Source organism: Dryobates pubescens, chromosome 34 (genome assembly GCF_014839835.1).
Source record: "Dryobates pubescens isolate bDryPub1 chromosome 34, bDryPub1.pri, whole genome shotgun sequence".
Lineage (NCBI taxonomy): Eukaryota > Metazoa > Chordata > Aves > Piciformes > Picidae > Dryobates > Dryobates pubescens.
Genome location: NC_071645.1, coordinates 3,646,593 through 3,664,940, shown reverse-complemented (window position 1 = coordinate 3,664,940; position 18,348 = coordinate 3,646,593). Strand labels below are relative to the sequence as shown.

At 48.4% G+C, this 18,348-nt stretch overlaps 1 protein-coding gene across 2 annotated transcripts in view; it reads right to left on the bottom strand.

The window, feature by feature from the left end:
* Positions 1-379: 379 nt before the first annotated feature.
* The window catches only part of UBASH3B (ubiquitin associated and SH3 domain containing B), a 77,666-nt gene continuing 59,697 nt past the window's right edge, over positions 380-18,348 (bottom strand). For both annotated transcript variants that reach the window (XM_054176033.1, XM_054176035.1), the window contains exons 6-14: positions 16,434-16,642; positions 12,484-12,619; positions 11,730-11,850; positions 10,786-10,908; positions 8,657-8,749; positions 7,191-7,335; positions 4,334-4,440; positions 3,530-3,639; positions 380-1,677 (exon numbers count right to left, since the gene is read on the bottom strand). In XM_054176033.1, coding sequence (XP_054032008.1) covers positions 1,540-1,677; positions 3,530-3,639; positions 4,334-4,440; positions 7,191-7,335; positions 8,657-8,749; positions 10,786-10,908; positions 11,730-11,850; positions 12,484-12,619; positions 16,434-16,642 — 1,182 coding nt within the window. In that variant the 3' untranslated portion in view covers positions 380-1,539. The remainder of the gene's footprint in view (positions 1,678-3,529; positions 3,640-4,333; positions 4,441-7,190; positions 7,336-8,656; positions 8,750-10,785; positions 10,909-11,729; positions 11,851-12,483; positions 12,620-16,433; positions 16,643-18,348) is intronic.

Below are 18,348 nucleotides of genomic sequence, written 5' to 3'. Positions count from 1 at the left end.
GCCCACCCAAGAAAGGAGGATGCCTTAATGTTTCTCATCCTATTCAAGTACATTTTTAAGTACCTTCTGGTAAGATCCATACAAATGCCTGCAGCAACTTCTTGACCCAAGACTGATGATTTAAGACAATATTAACCTAAAAGAAACCTGTCCTGAAGCCAGTTTATGCAATAAACTACCCATTGGGGAGGATTCTGCACTCTCCTGTGAATTGGCACCTCGCAGACTGTTGCACTAAGAGGACACTTCTTGTCATGTCAAAGGGTTTAGCTACAGGTGGAAACCCTTCTCTCCCCCTTCTCCCCAAATCCTACCCCTTCCCCAGCTGCATAAATAGCATCTTAATAGGCCAAAACTTCTTGCTCCTAAATTGAAGTGAACTGTTTTTCCCAGCTCTGCTTTGATTTTTATGATAGGTGGCACTTAGGAATTAAGGAAGCAAAGCATGCAGCAGCAGAAGTTGCATTTCAGTGTCATTTTCATGTCATCATTACCTCCTGAAGAAAGCTGCTTACTGCAGACTCTCACCAGGCATGAGGGAAAAGCTCACAAGGGACAGAAAGCCACCACTGTGTAAATGGCCAGCACAAAATGTCAGTAAAAAGAGGGAAAAGCTTTTCCCTGAAGGGAATTTAAGTGACACTTTAGGCTAGAGCTGTGCACAAGGGTGGATTGCAATAAATAAAGGGCAAAAAACCCCACCCTCCTCCCAGCTTTCTAAATCATCCAGGTTTGGTTGGAAAAGGCTTATTTCATCTCCACTTAAAAGAAACTGCTCCCCAAACTGCTTTGTTGACAATGGGATTATCTTTTTGCTGTGCAGCCTTCATCTGTAACTGATGTGACATTCAGAACCTCCTTCTGACGTGGATCAGCACCCATCAATCTTTGCATCCATGGTATGCCCAGCACATCCCCTAACACAGAACTCAAGTAGAGGAGAGGCAGAATCTGATGCTGCCCACAGAGGCAATGCTGGAATCTTGTTTCCAGCTGGTGGTGATGCACTTTATGGAAGGTGCTGAGAAGCTGGGGGTTGTGAGTGAGGTGGGGGGGAGGTGTCAACACGTGGTCCTGAACAAGCCTGCTAATGCTTTGCAAAAGTAGATGTTGAAAAAACAAAACAAAACAAAGAAAACCCCCAACCCTGTCTCCTGAATGCTCCATTTTTACACAGTGCTACTTGTTTCTAATGTGGTGCAGAAGGCAGTGAAAGATATTGGTGTTATCAGAGCTCCATTCAAGGTGGGAAAGCCTACCTGAGCTACTGACTAAACAGAAACTCCCTGCAGTGCAAGACCTTCAGTCTGTATTTTAGTATATTGTTGGGGTGGGTTTTTTCCCCCGCCCCTGAATCTCACTCCCTTTTGTATTCCCCCTTGTATCTCACTCCCTGCTTGTAGATGAGAGCTGTTGTGTGACTGTGGCTGTGTGAGAGATGCTAGGACACCTGTTTGTGTGACTTTTTCCACTGTCAATAAACACAAGAAAGAGACATTCTCCAATGCTTAGGAAGGCCATGGGTTTTCCTTGCTTTGCCTATTCCTGCAGTAAGGTTTCTCTCCAGTTAAAGCCTCCAGTTGGTCCATGTGTGAGAGGGAGGATAGGGGGGTCGGTGAGCTGCCAAACACCTGTGTCTCCCAGTTCTTCGCACGAACAAAACCCCAAGTATGGAATCTGTGTGAGGAGAGAGGGGAAATAGAATAGAACACAATTACCCAGGTTGGAAAAGACCTCTGAGATCATCAAATCCAACCTATCACCCAACACCATCTAATCAACTAAACCATGGCACCAAGCATCCCATCCAGTCTCTTCCTAAACACCTCCAGTGATGGGGACTCCACTGCCTCCCTGGGCAGCACATTCCAATGGCCAATCTCTCTTTCTGGGAAGAATTTCTTCCTAACATCCAGCCTGAACCTCCCCTGGCACAGCTTGAGACTGTGTCCTCTTATTTTGGTGCTGGTTGCCTGGGAGAAGAGATCAACCCCCACCTGGCTACAACCTCCCTTCAGGAAGCTGTAGACAGCAAGGTCTCCCCTGAGCCTCCTCTTCTCCAGGCTAAGCAACCCCAGCTCCCTCAGCCTCTCCTCACAGGGCTGTGCTCCAAACCCCTCCCCAGCTTTGTTGCCCTTCTCTGGACACCTTCCAGCAACTCAACATCTTTCCTAAACTGAGGGGCCCAGAACTGGACACAGGACTCTAGGTGTGGCCTAACCAGTGCTGAGCACAGGGCAGAATGACCTCCCTGCTCCTGCTGGCCACACTATTCCTGATACAGGCCAGGATGCCATTAGCCTTCTTGGCCACTTGGGCACACTGCTGGCTCATGTTCTGCCTACTTTCAGCCATTCCCCCCAGGTCCCTTTCTGTTTGGCTGCTCTCCAGCTACTCTGGCCCCCCAGCCTGTAGCACTGCATGGGGTTGTTGTGGCCAATGTGAAGGCAATGAACAGGGATTGAGGTGAGCTCCTCCGAGGGCTGAAGTCCTGCTGTGGCACTGAAGCAGATCTCTGTCTTCTCTCTCTCCCTCTCACCAAAGCCCATTTTCAGCAGGGTGTGACAGCCAGACTCTGTGTGCTGCTGTGCACAACAGAGGGCACCCTTGTGATGCAGGTTAAACCTGGGTCAGCTCAAATTGGAGATGTCCTGCTGGCTGTCATGATCTCAAACCCTGAAGGTCAGCACAGCTCTGGAGGGAATATATGGCTGTTAGTCTGGCTCAGGTGTCTTCAGATCAAATATGAGTTATGGATATCTCAGAGAGCTTCTGCAAGGCTGGCAGTGGGCAATGCCACCTGCTTAGCTGAAAGGCTGGTAGTGGGCAATGCCACCTCCTTAGCCTGGAAGGAATGGGTTGTCCAGGGAGGTGGTTTGGGTGCCGTCCCTGGAGGTGTTTAAGACCAGGCTGGATGAGGCTCTGGCCAGCCTGATCTAGTGTGGGGTGTCCCTGCCCATGGCAGAGGGGTTGGAACTAGATGATCCTTGTGGTCCCTTCCAACCCTGACTAATGCTATGATACTATGAAGGCTGGCAGTGGGCAATGCCACCTCCTTAGCCTGGAAGGCTGGCAGGGGACAATGCCACCTCCTTAGCCAAGGTGAGAGTATAGCAGTGAAGGCAGCAGGCTTCATAATGTCATTAAAAGCTCTTTAAAGTGAAATGAGAAGGGGAAGTGCAGAGCAGAAGTGCTCTGTTAGCTGCGGTTAGGCTCTTTTCAGCACTGGAGGGCAGTGTGGGAGCCTCTGCAGAGCCCCAGCGTGTACAAGAGCGAAGCAGAGTCCCTGCAAGCCCAGCTGTAGGTGGGCATCCGATCCCATGCTATCTGTTACAGAAGTGCCACGTTCAGATAAGCCTCTTAAACCAATCTGCTTTGCTCTCCTGACTCGCGAAATGGATGGAACTCGCTAACGGGCAGAAGGATCAGATGAGAGGAACAAAGTGTCCTCTGCCTGGTTAAGCAGCTTGCAAATTCCTTTTGCCTTTGTCCAGCCAGCCAGCCAGCTTTCCTCCTGCCTGCTAATTACCTTTCGGACCATCTGTACAAAGTCCTTGGAGTTCTGCGGCGAGAGCCCTTGGAGCTGGCAGGTACAAGCCTCCAGGGAGGACGCATGTGCCACGATCAGGATGTTGTTTCCTGAAATAAAGGGAGAAATGCAGGCTCAGGAAAGGGGGGAATGAGGCCAGCTTGTAGAGAGCACCGAGGTACTCCCCTCAGCCTCCTCATCTCTGGACTGAACAGCCTCGGTTCCCTCAGCTGCTCCTCACCAGCCCTGTTCTCCAGACCCTTGCCCAGCTTTGTTGCCCTGGTGGAATAAAAGATTCGTAAGATCATAGGATTCTATGAATCCTGCATACGATTCATAGAATCACAGAACTATTGAGGCTGGAAAAGACCCCTGAGGTCACCAAGTCCAGCCTATGACCTAACACTACCACATCAGCTAAACCAGGCCACCAAGTGCCCCATCCAATCTTAAAGACCTCCAGTGATGACGACTCCACCACCTCCCTGGGCAGTCCATCCCCATGCCTAATCAGCCTTCTGTGAGGAAGTGCTTCCTAATACCTAACCCAAAACCTCTCCTGGTGCAGCTTCATACTGTGCCCTCTTGTCCTGTCACTGGTCACCTGGGAGAAGAGCCTGACCACCACCTGACTAGAACTTCCTTTTAAGTAGTTGTAGAGAGTGATAAGGTCCCCTTTGAGTCTCCTCCAGGCTGAACAATCCCAGCTCCCTCAGCCTTTGAAGAAGGGAAGATTGGTCAGGAATATCAAAATCCACATCCCAGGGTGCCTGTCTTGTTTTTCACCCCCTCTGTGGCACTCACCTTTGCCTTTACATTCACTGATGATTTCTTTTGTTACTTGGTAGCTTCTACTTATATATGTATCATAAGATTCAGAAACCACTAACTTGCTGACAGGAATATGAGGTCTGTGAAGAGAAAAACAAGTGTGGTAGACTGGGAGAAGTCCTTAAGTTTAAAGTGCAAGTTATGCTTCATCTGCAAGGAGCTGCTTCTCTTAACTCTTTCAATTCCCCCAAACTGTGTCTCTTGTCAGGACCACCACGATGATTTTTAGCCTTCCAGATGGAGATCTTTACCATTCCTGCAGCATTAAGATTGCTCAGTTAGCTGGGGAGGGTACATGGCACTTACTGAGGCACATATCCTCTGATCAGCAGATTTCAGGGTTCACCCAGCTACCTGAAGTTAGTGAGTGGCAGGAGAACAAAATTTGTCCCCAGCAGGAGTGGGTGAGCAGGAAAGGACAGCAGGACAAGGACAGCACAGACACAGCCACCTGCAGACAGCCAAGTCAGTTCTGCTGGCTGGGAGCTGTGGTCACTGCTGCCTAAGCCTTCTGTGCCAGGCTGAGGTCTGCACTGGGCTACCACAGCCTCCAGCTCAGAGGGTGGGCTGACAACATCTGTGTCTGAGGAGTCTGGGCAGGTACAGGGTGGAAATGTGGAGTGTGGAGAAGGCAGCTGCTGGCTCTTTTCACTGCTTGTGCTTTGATGGTGAATGGCAGAGGCAAACTGCTGCTTTGGCCATCTGTAAAGATGAGTTGCTGGGAAATGTCTGGAATTAAGCAGCCCCCTCCTGGGCCCAGGGCGTTTCAGTGAATTGCCTGGCAGGGCTCTGGCCAGTTCTATCATCTGGAGTAGGCTGATGTGCAGGGAGAAGCAGAAGGCTGTATTTTTGTGCTCTGGTACAAGTAAAAGCCCTAACTTTTGCCTCCATCCAGTGATCTGATCTGTCCATAGGAATCACCCTTATAAGGGGAGAAAGAGAGCACCAGGAAGGCTGTCTCCCAGTCCCCTATTTAACCAGCTGACCACACAAGGGCAGGCTGAGTCTTCTGGTGCTGAGAATATTTGTTATGGTCTTCCCAGAAGGCATGTGTTTTCTGCAGCAGAGCCTCTCCTGTGGTCCAGCTGCTCTGCTGAGTGCCAGCAGGGATAAATACAGTGTAAAGAATTCTATTTAGGTACCCTCAGCAAGTTGGAATTTCAGCTGGAGACCAAGAGGATGCATGACAAGTCATTTATGGTATAATTAGCTATGAAAAAAACCCCAGAGAGTTCTTTTTTTCTCCTTTTCTTCCATTTTTCCTCCTTGTTTTTAATGTCTCAGCTGCTTCTGTTCCACTTGAGGGCTTTTAAACACACAAGTGCACTGGGACACCAGGCAGCACGAGTGTTTCTGGTGATCCCCTAAACCACAGAAGGCCAGCCACAAAATATTTGTCAGCAAGCCCCACGTAGGTGGAGATATGCTCTGTGTTGTTGTTTGCTGTTGATCTGACATTTCACAGCTCACACTGAGACTGAAAGTGCTGCAGGACTGCAGAGCAACGCAGAGCTCAGCAGTGAGGGGCAGTGGAGGACTAAACTGTGTGACTTGCCTGGAGTTTCCTTCTTTGTGGGAGCTCTTTTGGGTCTGGCTTGTAGAAGTGAATCACAAGTTGGGAGAGTAGGAAGCCTGAACAGATCATCTTGACTGTTCTTTGCCACATGACTGTTTCTGCTGGGTTTTATTTAGCCTTTCTCTCTGCAGCTTACAGTAAAAGGCATCTGTGTGTTAGGCTGGAGGGCATCAACTGCTGTGCTGCTGCGCTGGGGAGTCAGAAGAGTCTTGACTTTCTCTCCAGCCTCAGGCTGCAGGTTGCTCCCAGCAGCCCTGTGGAGCTTGTTGGCAATGACATTGGGAACACAGAGGTATGGACATATGGCTGGATAAAAGGAAAGCAGCAGAGGCTGGCAGCAAGGGCGTGAGGTCAGGACGTGGAGCCAAACCAGGCACCAGGGCAGATGTGGGGGTGGTTGGCAAGAAGGCCAAGCTTTGGGAAGGTCAGCTCTGTGCTTTTGGAGCAGCTGTCAGGGCCCCTGCAAGCTGAGCAAATTCTCTTTGTGCTTCCCTTTCTGCAAAGCCTGAGGACAGATCAGTGGTGCTTAGCTGTTTGCCATTCAAATGGTTTTTCCCCAGATGTTTAGTTTGTTTGCTTTCAGCAGCTGGGGTGGGTTGGTTGTTTGTTTGGGGAGTTTTTGTTGAATACCCTGGAAACCTGAGTAAAAAACCTGCTATTTTTTTTTTTCTACTAAGAAGTGATTAGCTCTTTGATAGAAAACTTCTGAATTTTGCTGTCCCAGGACTCTAAATGCCTGACAGATGTAGACAGGTTCCCCAGGGTGATGCAAAACTGAAGTTCCACCACCATGATAATAATGAGAGACAGACAAGCTTTTTTTTTCCTCTGGAGAAGGGCAGGTGGGAATGAGCCCATGGTCCAGTTCAGCCTGTGGATATGATGGTCAGGGAATTGGGTCAGCAAAATTAGTTCTGTTAGCTGAGCCCAAACTCCTAAGCTTTAGTAATTAAAGCAAAAATCTGTTGAGGGTTTCCTGGACACCTGAAACATGCAGAGGGTGGAAGGTGTAATGGAAAGAGGGCCTCCATGATCAGCAATACAGCTGCACCTTGCCAGTGACCTGGGATATCTGGTTTATAATAAACCATTCTCAGGTGATGTTCAACACAGAAGCCTCCAACCTGTTCCAAGTTTATTCTGGGAGCCTCAGCAGCTCTTTCAGTCGCTGCTTCAAGATTCAGCCAAGTGCTACTCTTCAGAAACAAAGCCAAAAAGCAATGCAAGACCCTCTCACCCCCCCCTTTCTGCTACCTGTAGGTTGTATCAACGCTTAGAGTAGCTGCAGCTAAATCCACAGGGGGTATCCAGGCAGGTAGTGTGTTCCCAGAGACCCACTTGGTCCATTCAAACAAGCCTGGCTCTACTCGAATTTTCAGGTTGTTCTCTTGCTGCATCCCTGGGAAAGGGAGAAAGGAGAGCAGATATGAGTGGAAGTAGCTGGGGAGGGAGGCAGCAAGACTTTGCAGCTTTAATACTTCAGTCTGAATGGAAATGATCTTTTCTTTTTCCCTCTCTCTGAGTAGTCAGTTGATTAACAGCAGGTATGAAAGGTGAAAGTATTTAATATAGGTCCTAGGCATAGTATATGCCAGGGAATGTAAATCCCTTGGCCAGCAGCTGTGTGCAATATACTGACTGTTTTGGAGCTGGTTTTTTGGCTGTTTCCAATGCCAGGGCATCTTGTGCCTCTTTCACTACTTCCCTTCCCAGTGCCTGCAGTAAATTATTCTTACTGATGGCAGCAATTGCTGTGGGAGCAGCTGCAGGAGCACAAGCAGGCAAGGGCACAGGGCGTGCTGAGCTGGATGTGTTCACCCATCCCAAATGCACATCTGGCTTCTGCAGGGGGGGGCAATAAATTCCACCCTGACCAGCAGCTGGTGGTGGTAGGCCCAGCATGCTGTTTGCCTAAGCACTTTTCACACCATGCAATTAGAAAAGGGCTCCTTCCAGGCAGTGCTGTGCTCAGGTAAAGTATATTCCCATGGAAATAATCCTCAGCCTGATTTATCATTTGCTTGAGTCTCCCATGCCAGGGTTCCTTTTATCTTTCCCAGAATGTGAGGAGAACTCAGCCTTTCCTACTTGTTGGGTTATAGAATTGTTAGGGACCTCAAGGATCATCTAGTTCCAATCCCCCTGCCATGGCCAGGGACACCTCACACTGGATCAGGCTGCCCAGAGCCACATCCAGCCTGGCCTTAAAAACCTTCAGGGATGAGGCTTCCACCACTTCCCTGGGCAACCTGTGCCAGTCTCTCACCACCCTCATGGGGAAAAACTTCTTCCTAACATCCAATCTGAATCTCCCCATTTCTAGTTTTGTTCCATCCCCCCCAGTCCTGTCACTCCTTGACACCCTAAAAAGTCCCTCCCCAGATTTCTTGTAGGTGCCCTTAAGATACTGGAAGGCCACAATTAGGTCTCCTCAGAGCCTTCTCTTCTCCAGACTGCACAACCCCAACTCCCTCAGTCTGTCCTCATAGGAGAGCAGCTCCAGCCCTCTGCTCATCCTCGTGCCCCTTCTCTGGACACCTTCCAGCACCTCCAGATCCTTCCTGTAATAGGGGCTCCAAAACTGGACACAGTGCTCCAAGTGGGGTCTCACTAGAGCAGAGGAGAGGGGGAGAATCACCTCCCTCGACCTGCTGGCTATGCTTCTCTTGATGCAGCCCAGGTTGTGATTTGCTTTCTGGGCTGCAAGTGCAAGTTCTTACCTTTCAGGATGTTGTGTGCTGTCTGTACACACCGCAGGGATGGGGAGCTGTAGATGTAGTCTACAATGGTATTTGTTTCTAGCAAGGCTTCACCTGCAAGCAAGTTTCAACACTCATGAATAAAACCAGACACTAACACCAACAGCAGCATGAAGGGTACCTGCCACCCAGCCAGGAGCTGAAGCAGCTTCCCAGGAGCACTGCTGGTGTTTGGGGAAAGATGCGTACCCATCAGATTGATTTCAGCAGCGTGCTGGGTGCTGTGCTGTGCACAGCTGTGGACCCAGGAGAGGTTTGTCTGTGTCTGCTGCCCTTTCCCTGCATGCTGCACGTGGAGCAGCAGCTTTGGCTCCCTTTCTGCTGCTCTTAGATTTAACCAGAGAGCAAAGGAAAACTGTAGAGAGCTTGAATTTGATTTAGTTTCATTTCTAAGCTGTAAATCAGAACGATTCAACTTGACTGGAGTTCAACTTAATGCATTAATGCTCAATTCTCCACTAGTATAAATTACCATCTCATCACACAGGTGGGAGATTGCTGGAAATGAGATAAGAATCAACTCCACCATTAAGGTTGTTAATATTCTTGCAACGCCTAAGGGAACCAAATGAGAAAAGGAATCTGCTCAGCACTGCACAGACTTGCAGCAGGGCAGAGTGATCTGTGAAGAGGCAGGACAAAGAAGTGGGAGCAAGAAGGGGGTTGTTAACCTTAACTTCATGTGTTTAACGATGGCTGTAACTATGTCAAACAGCTCCATAAATCTCTGGAGAGAAGTGGGGCCGTTTAGGAGGAGCCACACATCTCGCAGCCCTCTTCGTTTGCTTTGGTCGTCAGAGGAATTATGGCTCCAGGCAACCTCAAGGTCGAGGCTGTGCTGCAGCAGCAGTGGGCAGCAGTTGCCTGCAGATGGCCAGCGTGCCACAGCCAGCCTGGCAGGTTGATGGCTCCTGGGTCACGTAGGCAGCTGCCTACTCAGACCCATTTAATGATCTCAGCGAAGTGTGCTGTGACTGCTCCCAGATTCACCTTCTGTTCTGTGCATCCTGCGAGCCCCTGATGCCACGTGGCTGGCAGTCTGAGCAGCCCTGCTGCTGCACAGCCATTTCTGTTTGTTTCAAATGCAAGTATAATTTTAGCTGCCCCAGTTTGAGTGTGACCAACACCAAGTGCTCTGAAGGATTTGCATCTGAGAAGATGCTAAGTACTGATCTCTGAAGCTTGTGCCTTTAAGGCTCCCCTAATCAAATGCTCCATAACAATTTTCTGTCTATGCACCACCAGGCTCAGAAGGCAGAGATGAGGATGGGGGTGTGGAAATGATTTGGACTCTGTTTTTGCCACATAAATGTAAAGAAGGCAGGCTGGTAAAAGCAGACTGACAATCTGAAATTTGAGCCTGCACCTTGCTGCACCAAAGTCACAGAAGAAAGCAGATTCTGCATGAGGTCACTGCCACACTGCTGCATTTCTCGCCAGCAGCTGGTGATAACAGCATCTTCCAGTGGTGCAGATTTACAGGGTGGTAGGAAATGCTCTGCAGCCACGCTGCTGATGGCTCTGATTTCGTTCTGTGTCCTAGATTATCTGCTTTGCTGCTTCTTCAGCTGCAGCAGCTGAAGGAGACAAAGTTTCCTTTGAATCACAGAATCATAGAATGGTCTTGGTGGGAAAAGAACTCTAAGATCATTGAGTCCCACCATCAGTCTAGCACTACCATGGCCATTAAACCATGTCCCAGACTGCCATGGCCACACTTCTCTTCAACACCTCCTGGGATGGTGACTCCACCACCTCCCTGGGCAGCCTGTTCCAATCCCTGACCATGCTTTCAGTCAAGGTTATTTTTCCTAATACCCAACCTAAACATCCTGTGGCACAATTTCAGGCCCTTTCCTCTTGTTCAGTCACATATTATTAAGGGAGAAGAGACCAACCCCCACCATACTGCACCTTCCTTTGAAAGAAGGAGCTTGCTGGGGAAGGTGAAGGGACTTGGCAAAGGCTCTTGAAACATCTAAATCCTCTTAGTTCAAGGCATTTGCACTTTTTTCTTTCTCTGGCTGGGTGTGTGGGAGGGAGATATCAAAGCTTCCTGGGCAAGTTCTTGCCTGAGGAAGACTACTTACCAACCAGCCTTGCCTGTGTGCAGCCCAGCACGGTGATGGGAGCATCTTTCTCATAGTCCCTGAAGCCGCCGCTTCTCTGAGGTAAGCTGTGAGGCATATTCAGGTTACTGCGCATGTACCTCCCTGTGGGAGCAGAATCACTGCATCAGAGAGAGGCAGGCAGCACCACACCTGCCCCAGAGAATCACAGAATGGTCTACATTGGAAGGGATCTTAAACGTTATCTAGTTCCAACCCCCCTGCCATGGGCAGGGACACCTCTTGACTTGATTTGGTTGCTCAGGCTCATCCAGCCTGACCTTGAGGACCTCCAGGGAGGGGACATCCACAGCCTATTCCAGAGTCTCACCACCTTTGTACTGAAGAACTGCTTCCTAAGTTCCAGTCTAACCCTGCTCTCCCTCAGCTTCAAACCATTCCCCCTTGTCCTGTCTCTAGGCACCTCTATGAAAAGTCCCTCCCCAGCTCTCCTGTAGCCCCTTCAGGTGCTGGAAGGCAGCTCCAAGGTCCCTCCAGAGTCTTCTCTTCTCCAGACTGAACACCCCCAACTTCCTCAGCCTGTCCTCATAGCAGAGGTACTTCAGCCCTTGGATCATCTTTGTGGCCCTATTCTGGAGTTGCAAAAGTTTTCCTGATGGTAATAAATGCTTGCACTGGACACTGACCAGCAACATCATAGCTTCATTTCCAATAAAAATGCCCTTTGGCAACCTTACTTTAATGAAATCTTTCCTGCAATAGCTTCCCAAATATTAGCAGATGCATTCACTCCCTGGCTTGTTTCTGCTTCTGACTGCAGCCCTGCTCTGCCACACAGAGCTGCTCAAGGCAGTTCTTTTGTGTTAGGAGACCACAGCTCCCATCTAAGCTTTGCCCCAGGCAGTCACCACTCTCCTTCCCTCATCTAAACCTAGAGGCCAAGAGCCCTGAGGGAGCTGGCTCACCTTTGGCATCAAAACACTGTGACAACCAGTACTTCCCAAACACGACATCCATCCTCTCCCCGTGTCTGCAGACAAACAGGCAGCGTTTCTGAGGCCCTGGCTGGCTGGTTATTCTCAAGGGCTGGAAGAAAAATGACAGGATATTTGACCTCCATCAAAGTCCAAGGGTTCTGCTGAGGTCTGATTTACTAACTGGAGTCAGGACCTCCTGCTTCATCCAGATGTGAGTACAGGAAACTCTTCTGAAGTTGGTAAATTTATGCTGGTATAAAGCTGCTAAAGTGAACAGAGGATGGGGCCCTGCTGCACCATGCTAAGAGCAGGATTGAGGGCAGCAAGGTCATAGATTCATAGAATGGCTTGGCTTGGCTTGGAAGGGACCTTAAAGGTCATCTAGCCTGCAAGGACACCTCCCACCAGCCCAGGTTGCTCACAACCTCCTCCAACCTGGCCTTGAACACCTCCAGGGAGGGGACATCCACAACCTCCCTGGGTAACCTGTTCCTGTGTCTCCCCACCCTCACTGTCAAGATTTTCTTCCTAATATCCAGCCTCAGTCTCCCCTCCTCAAGCTTCAGGTCATGTCTTGTGTGCCTGTGGTTAATCGTGTCATTGGGAAGCTTGTAGAGAACTTTAACTTGTAACCTGTGCTACAGGCAGTGAAAGGACACCAGAGGGCAAGCTGGCAGGGAAAACTCTGCTGCTGGAATCTTGCCGCTAGAGCTGTGTGTGATTGATGTGTGTGTGGCCCTACCTGCACGTTCTGGCAGATGATAGTGAGTGGCCCTGCATCACCAGGTCCTTGGTCTTCCTGCTGTCTTCTTTCCAGAGCTCCATCAGTGAAGGCTTGAAGGGATGGGGAGGATGTAGTATTCAGAATTGAGTAGGACCTGCCAAAAATAGAAAGATGTTGGCTTTGGGAACGCTTTGGACTTCTTCTGCTCAGGCTGCAGTAAGGAACTGATGATAATCACTCTTGTCATGTTATTACTTCTTCATTTGCATTTTAGTGCTGCCTAGGGAGCACCTTGCTGGGTGAGGTACACACCTGAAGAGACAAACCTCATTTCAACAGACTTTCTGTCTCCTTGGAAACAGTTTGATAGAATCACAGTTCCCAAACTTTGGTTTACAAGGCTCTGTCAACCATTTCTCATGGAAAATCACAGAATGTCAGAGGCTGGAAAGAGATCATCTAGTCCAGCCCCCTGCCAAAGCAGGATCACCTCTACCAGGCCACACAGGAAAAATGCCAAGACCTTCCTCACAGCCCCAGGATGCTCACTGACATCCTCTGGGGACCAGCTGCATATTACTTACATGGTCTTGTGGACCAAAGTTTGGAAACTAATTGCTGTAGGGAGTTTTCACTCTCCTTTGTAGCATAAGCTCTTGCTTCAACAGGAAGCTGGGGCACAGTCCTGCACACAAAATAGCTTGTAGCCACTGTTGGGGACATGGCAGACTCAGTCTGGGTTGTTGTCTCTGCATTGTTCAGTTCTGTCTATTCCAATTGCCATCTACAGTGGGGATTTATTCTCACCAGTGTTTCCTCTTAAGTGAAGCCAAAGGGCTAGGATAGATCCCATTCTCCCTCTGAATAAAGCTCTCATATCCAGACCTTCAATGACTTTGACCTAGACCCTCAGGAGTAAACTCCTGACAGGCAATTACAGAAGCTGCAGTGACTCTGGTGATTCAGTGCCACTGTTTGGGTTATGTTTGCTTAGCCACTACCAAAAACCAGTTATCAGACAGTGCACGTGGTCACTCACTTTGGAAGAAAGAGCTGCCAATGCCTGCACTTTTCAGTGCCTTACATTTGTCAGAAGTTGCTTCTGACTAGTCCCTAGTTAGGATAAAATCTCAGAAGGGTGTTTCATAGCTGTTAAAAGAACACCAAGTTTCTCTACCAATGGAATGAAAAATAGGTCATCTGCATTTTTGTGGAGAACTGAAATCATATGATCTGCATCTGCTTCAAGAAGGAAAAAACACCACACTGTTGGTCCTGATGTTGGTCCCTTAGCCTGTGTGACTTGCTCTGCAAGACAGGAGTGACACCACTCCTGGTTTTATCAGGCAGGGAGCAGATTCAAACCCAGAGTCTCTCAAGGCACAGCTTTGTTTCATGGGCTATAAATCTGCCTCAAAAGCAAAGCCTTAAGCTTGTCTTCCTAGTGTGGCAGCCTGTTGGTCTGCAGGGACATCTTTTTGTTGTATGTTTGTACACACAAAGTTCTGTGTGCCAGGTAGAGCTCTTGGGGCACTGAGAAATGAGCCATAAAACCCCATGCCCTGCAAAGCTCAGCTTCTGCCTGAGCTGTGCAACAGAGAAACCTTTTTGAGATGCAATGAGCAGGATCTAGGTATCTAATTTTGCTGTATTAAATATAGAACAGTATTTTGCCTGTCATATCTCACGTGTGGTACAGCCAGGGTGCTGCAGCCCAGCCTGAGCTGTGTTTTCCTGACTCAGTAACACAGGATTTTCACTTGAAGAATGCACTCTTTTGTAATGAGGAAGGAGAGCTTCATGGCTGTTTCTCCTTTCTTTTTCATCCTCTGCAGGATGTCTACATGAAGGCAGCACAAACCAAGCCCTAGGATCACAGCATCTTTGGCCAACTGCAGCCTCAGTCCAACACAATGAGCTGGGTCCTGTCTCCTGCCCCTTGACAGCTCTCCTGCAGTCCTGGTGAGTACTGCTGTGCTTACTCTTGTGTCCATGAAATGAAGGCATCTGTGTGCTGTTCTTTTACCACAATGATCCTACTGTGAATACTGTGACCTAGGCAGCAGTGGTGCTTAGCTTGCTGTGTAGTTCTGACCAGATGACTTTCTGTAGTGCAATATTCCCTGAGGGAAGCCCTGGTGCAAAATGAGGCTGTTTCCGGCTATGTGACAATGTTGTTTGATAAATGCTCTGGATTGCAAGCTCCAATTCATGATTTATAGTCTTTAGTAGTAATCAGGGAAGGGGCATTTCCTTTCTTTGCTTGTCTGGAGGCAGAGGTGCTGGAGTTACAAAACATTTGGCTTTCCTTATAGCTGCTGCTGCTGCAATAGTAACTCCTTCCCATGCTGCTCCCTAGGCCTCAGAACTCTTCCAGGCACTGTAAGAAAAACCAGGCTGCTGCAGTGGATGTGGGCTTGAGAGCATTTTGGCTGAGCAGTTTTAGGGGAAGTAAGGATGGTCTTGCTGGATTACAGAGTGGAGGAGAGTCTGGATTAAGTCCTGCCTTCATACAAACACTCTGATTGACTTAGACCATGTGTCTTGATTTTAATTTCTTTGAGCCCTGGCTACTGGAGATCTTTTCTTTCCTTGTGCTGAAAGATGAGCTGGAGTTCAGTGGTGACAGGCTCAGTGGAGACGGGTTTGCACTCTTTGGCAAATACACAGATGAAAGCCCTTTTTATTAGTTGTGTTCATTTCTTAGAGAGCAGGCAAGACAAGAAAAGATGGTTGTGACAAGAGGGGTAAATGAGTGATCTCTTGGTATGCTAGTCCCTGCCTGACAGACTTCTGGGTTGGGGAGGACTCAGGGCTAAGCCAGGGCTGCCTTACAGAAAGGCACTGGCTGGTGGCAGTCACATCTGGAAGCCAGCCTGCAAGCTACGATTGCTCTGTGCCTGCTCTCCATCTGTCACTCACCATGCTGCATGTATTAAGCCAGAAAAGTCACAGGCAAAGAAGCAGCCTGCTGCCCTTTCTGCTCTTTTTGTTTCCTGCATTTCCTTTGATTTGAGGAGCAGCTGGATCAGTTTCTGTTCGAGTGCTGGGTTAGGTCAGTTCTGCTGGCTGGCTTGTGCTGACATGGGTTACTGAATGCTTTCCCTTTCTGCCTAGACTCTCCCTGCACAGGTCTTGCTTTCCCACTGAAATCTGAAACAGTACCTGTCTGTATTTTGTTCTGTGTCTCCATCCCTTCCCTTTGCAGCCAACCTGCTCACTGGTGTGACTGCAACCAAACTTCTGTACTTGCAACAGTGCTTAGCAGAGGGGCAGCAGACAGGAATGTGTCCCCTCTCCTTGTCATCTTCTGTTCTTGCATACCAACTATTCCCTGATTTGTCAAAGGTATTTGGGTGTTTAGAGGTGCACACAGCCCTGCATTAGTGCCCAGACTCACCCCTCAAGCACTAGGTTTTTACTGCTGTTTAACAAACTCATCAAAATCAAGAGACACAAGGCATAACCTTATTCAGAAGATGAGTCTGCATTCTCCTCGAAGCCAATGCAGGCAGGCAACTAACTGCTTCTGAAAATCCTGCTAAGTATCTTAAGAAACATTGCTTATCCCAACTCCTTTTCCCCAGGGTATTATACACAAAGGATCTTGCTTCCCAAATTAATGCTCAAATTTAAACCTTTCTGATCCCAGTCCCATCGCAGAGGTGTCTACACAGCAGTGGCTCTGCAGTGGCCATCTGCTCTGTTAACCAGCAGCAGCAACTCTGTGAGTAATAGTTGCTGTAACATCTTAGCTGAGTAAATCACATCGTCCTCTAATCCCAGGCACCGGGGACAGCATCTGCTCTCCCTTTGCTCAGGAGAGGGGACTTTGCATGCCAGTATATTCCCTGCCCAAGCAACCTTCTCGGCAGCCCCTGGGAAATTCTTCACTTACCCAAGTGAAATCACAGCTGCTCAGCCCTCTTTTTACAGCAATGGAAGCTGGCCTGAGCAGCTTTACCTACCCATGAAACACCCAGGTCCCACATTCATCCGCCTTCGTGATGTAATTTTCAGGCAGTAGCCCGGAGCAGCCAGTTGCAAGGGAAATGCCATAAATCCAGCCCTCACTTGTACTGGTTTGTTCCACTGGGGACATGAAAATAAAATCCCCTGGGACCAGCTCCAGTTCATCATCATTCTGGGGGGTGTAAGGATAGATCACTTGCAGAGTCTAGGGGAGAAACAGAAGCACAAATGAATGAAAGGTTTGTTAATGGAAGGGAACTTTCAGCAGTGAGGCAGGAGCACTCCCATAGTGCAACTTCGACTTTAGCAAGGTGTGAACACATCTCCTTGTAATGCAGCACCTTGTGCTTTATCCAGGGAAGCTTTACCTTCAGGGAATTCCTGCCACTTCTCACTCTGCTCTTGGAAAGGTTTTCTAACTATTTACTGCCCCTTACCTCTTTGATTCTTTCACAACCAGGAGGGGAAAGAGGGATGATTTTTTTCTTTTAGTGAGCAAAACCACCTGCTTAACTCTTAAGAGCCCTGTTAAAATGGAACCAAATTCTTCCTGGGACGTGGTATTTACACAGCTCTAGTGGTCAGTGAGCATTTTGGTTTACCTCTTGCTACTTGATCTGAAAGAGGAGTTGTCCTTGTTGCTATTGCCTTTGAAGACAAGACTCTGTGACATACTGCTCTCCAAACTGTTCCTGAGGATGCTCAGGAAGAAACACAGCTGATGAGAGCTGCTGGGATGTGGCCACATTATTTTCTTTGTCTTTCCTAACATGGACAAGATTAAGTTAAAGGGTAGGGGAAAGAACAGTGAGTAGAGTTCTGTAATCTTCAGTGGAGCATGAGGAATCCACATGCATTAAGTCTGTCAGTAATTTTCCTTGGCAATGGCTACAAGAGCTCCCCATTTAAAAGGAGAACAAACATGGTACTGTCCCTGGCCAAGCCTAGCTTCTGCAATGGCACTGTGCAAAATAAAACCATAATCTGCTGAGCAGCTCTGATCTCCTGATGGTCTCAGCCCATTTGTTCATTAATCCTCCTAGACTGCTTCTGGTCTCTTCAAAGGAAGATGGAAACTAGTCACCATCACCTGATACCAACACTTTCACACATGGCTGCCTGAAGTTAGATATGCAAAGATGTGAGCTGGTTTCCAGCAGCAGCTCCCTTTGCACTCAGTGAGAGTGTTGACTGCTTGCAGCTTCTAAAGAACAAGGCTCTGCGGATAGGGAAGGAGGCTGTCATGCATGGGAAGCATCACTTGGGCTGGGTCAGAGCATTATGCAGGAGAGACTTAGCTCTCCAGAAACTGTGGCATCTCTTTATTCTGTGGTGTATTACGTGCTGGACTAAAAGAACTTTTTTCCCACTCCACCACAGGTTTTGTGTCTGATTCTGAACTTTGGTGGAGTTAATCACCCCAACCTTAGGGGTCTAGTTAGCTTCTTAAGCCTGAGCAGGCACCTTGTGGATGTAGAAAGTAGAGCTCTTAGATGGGTCAGATGAGTCACTTTCTGGAGGTGCCCATTTCTCCTCAGACCAGCTCAGACTTAGAGCTTTTAACTTGGGGATATTTAGAGGGAGGTGAGATGAATCTCACATGTGGTTTCTCTACACCCAAGATCCCAATCTACAAAATGGAAATAATGTATTTTTCTTTTTCTGCATATTGTGCTGGAAAACAACATTATTAAGAAAAATATGTTAAGACATGCAGATGTGGGAGTTATGGGATCCATGTGAGTAATGGAAGTACACAGGCCAGGAGGGGAAATGCATGAAATAACATGAAGTTTAACTAAATTCTGTTATTAATAACCATCTCAAGTCTGTACAGAAGAAATGGGTAGCAGTCAGGCTAAGGTACTGGCCTGGTTCTTCAGAGGTCAGACCAGCTTATGCTGAGCTAAC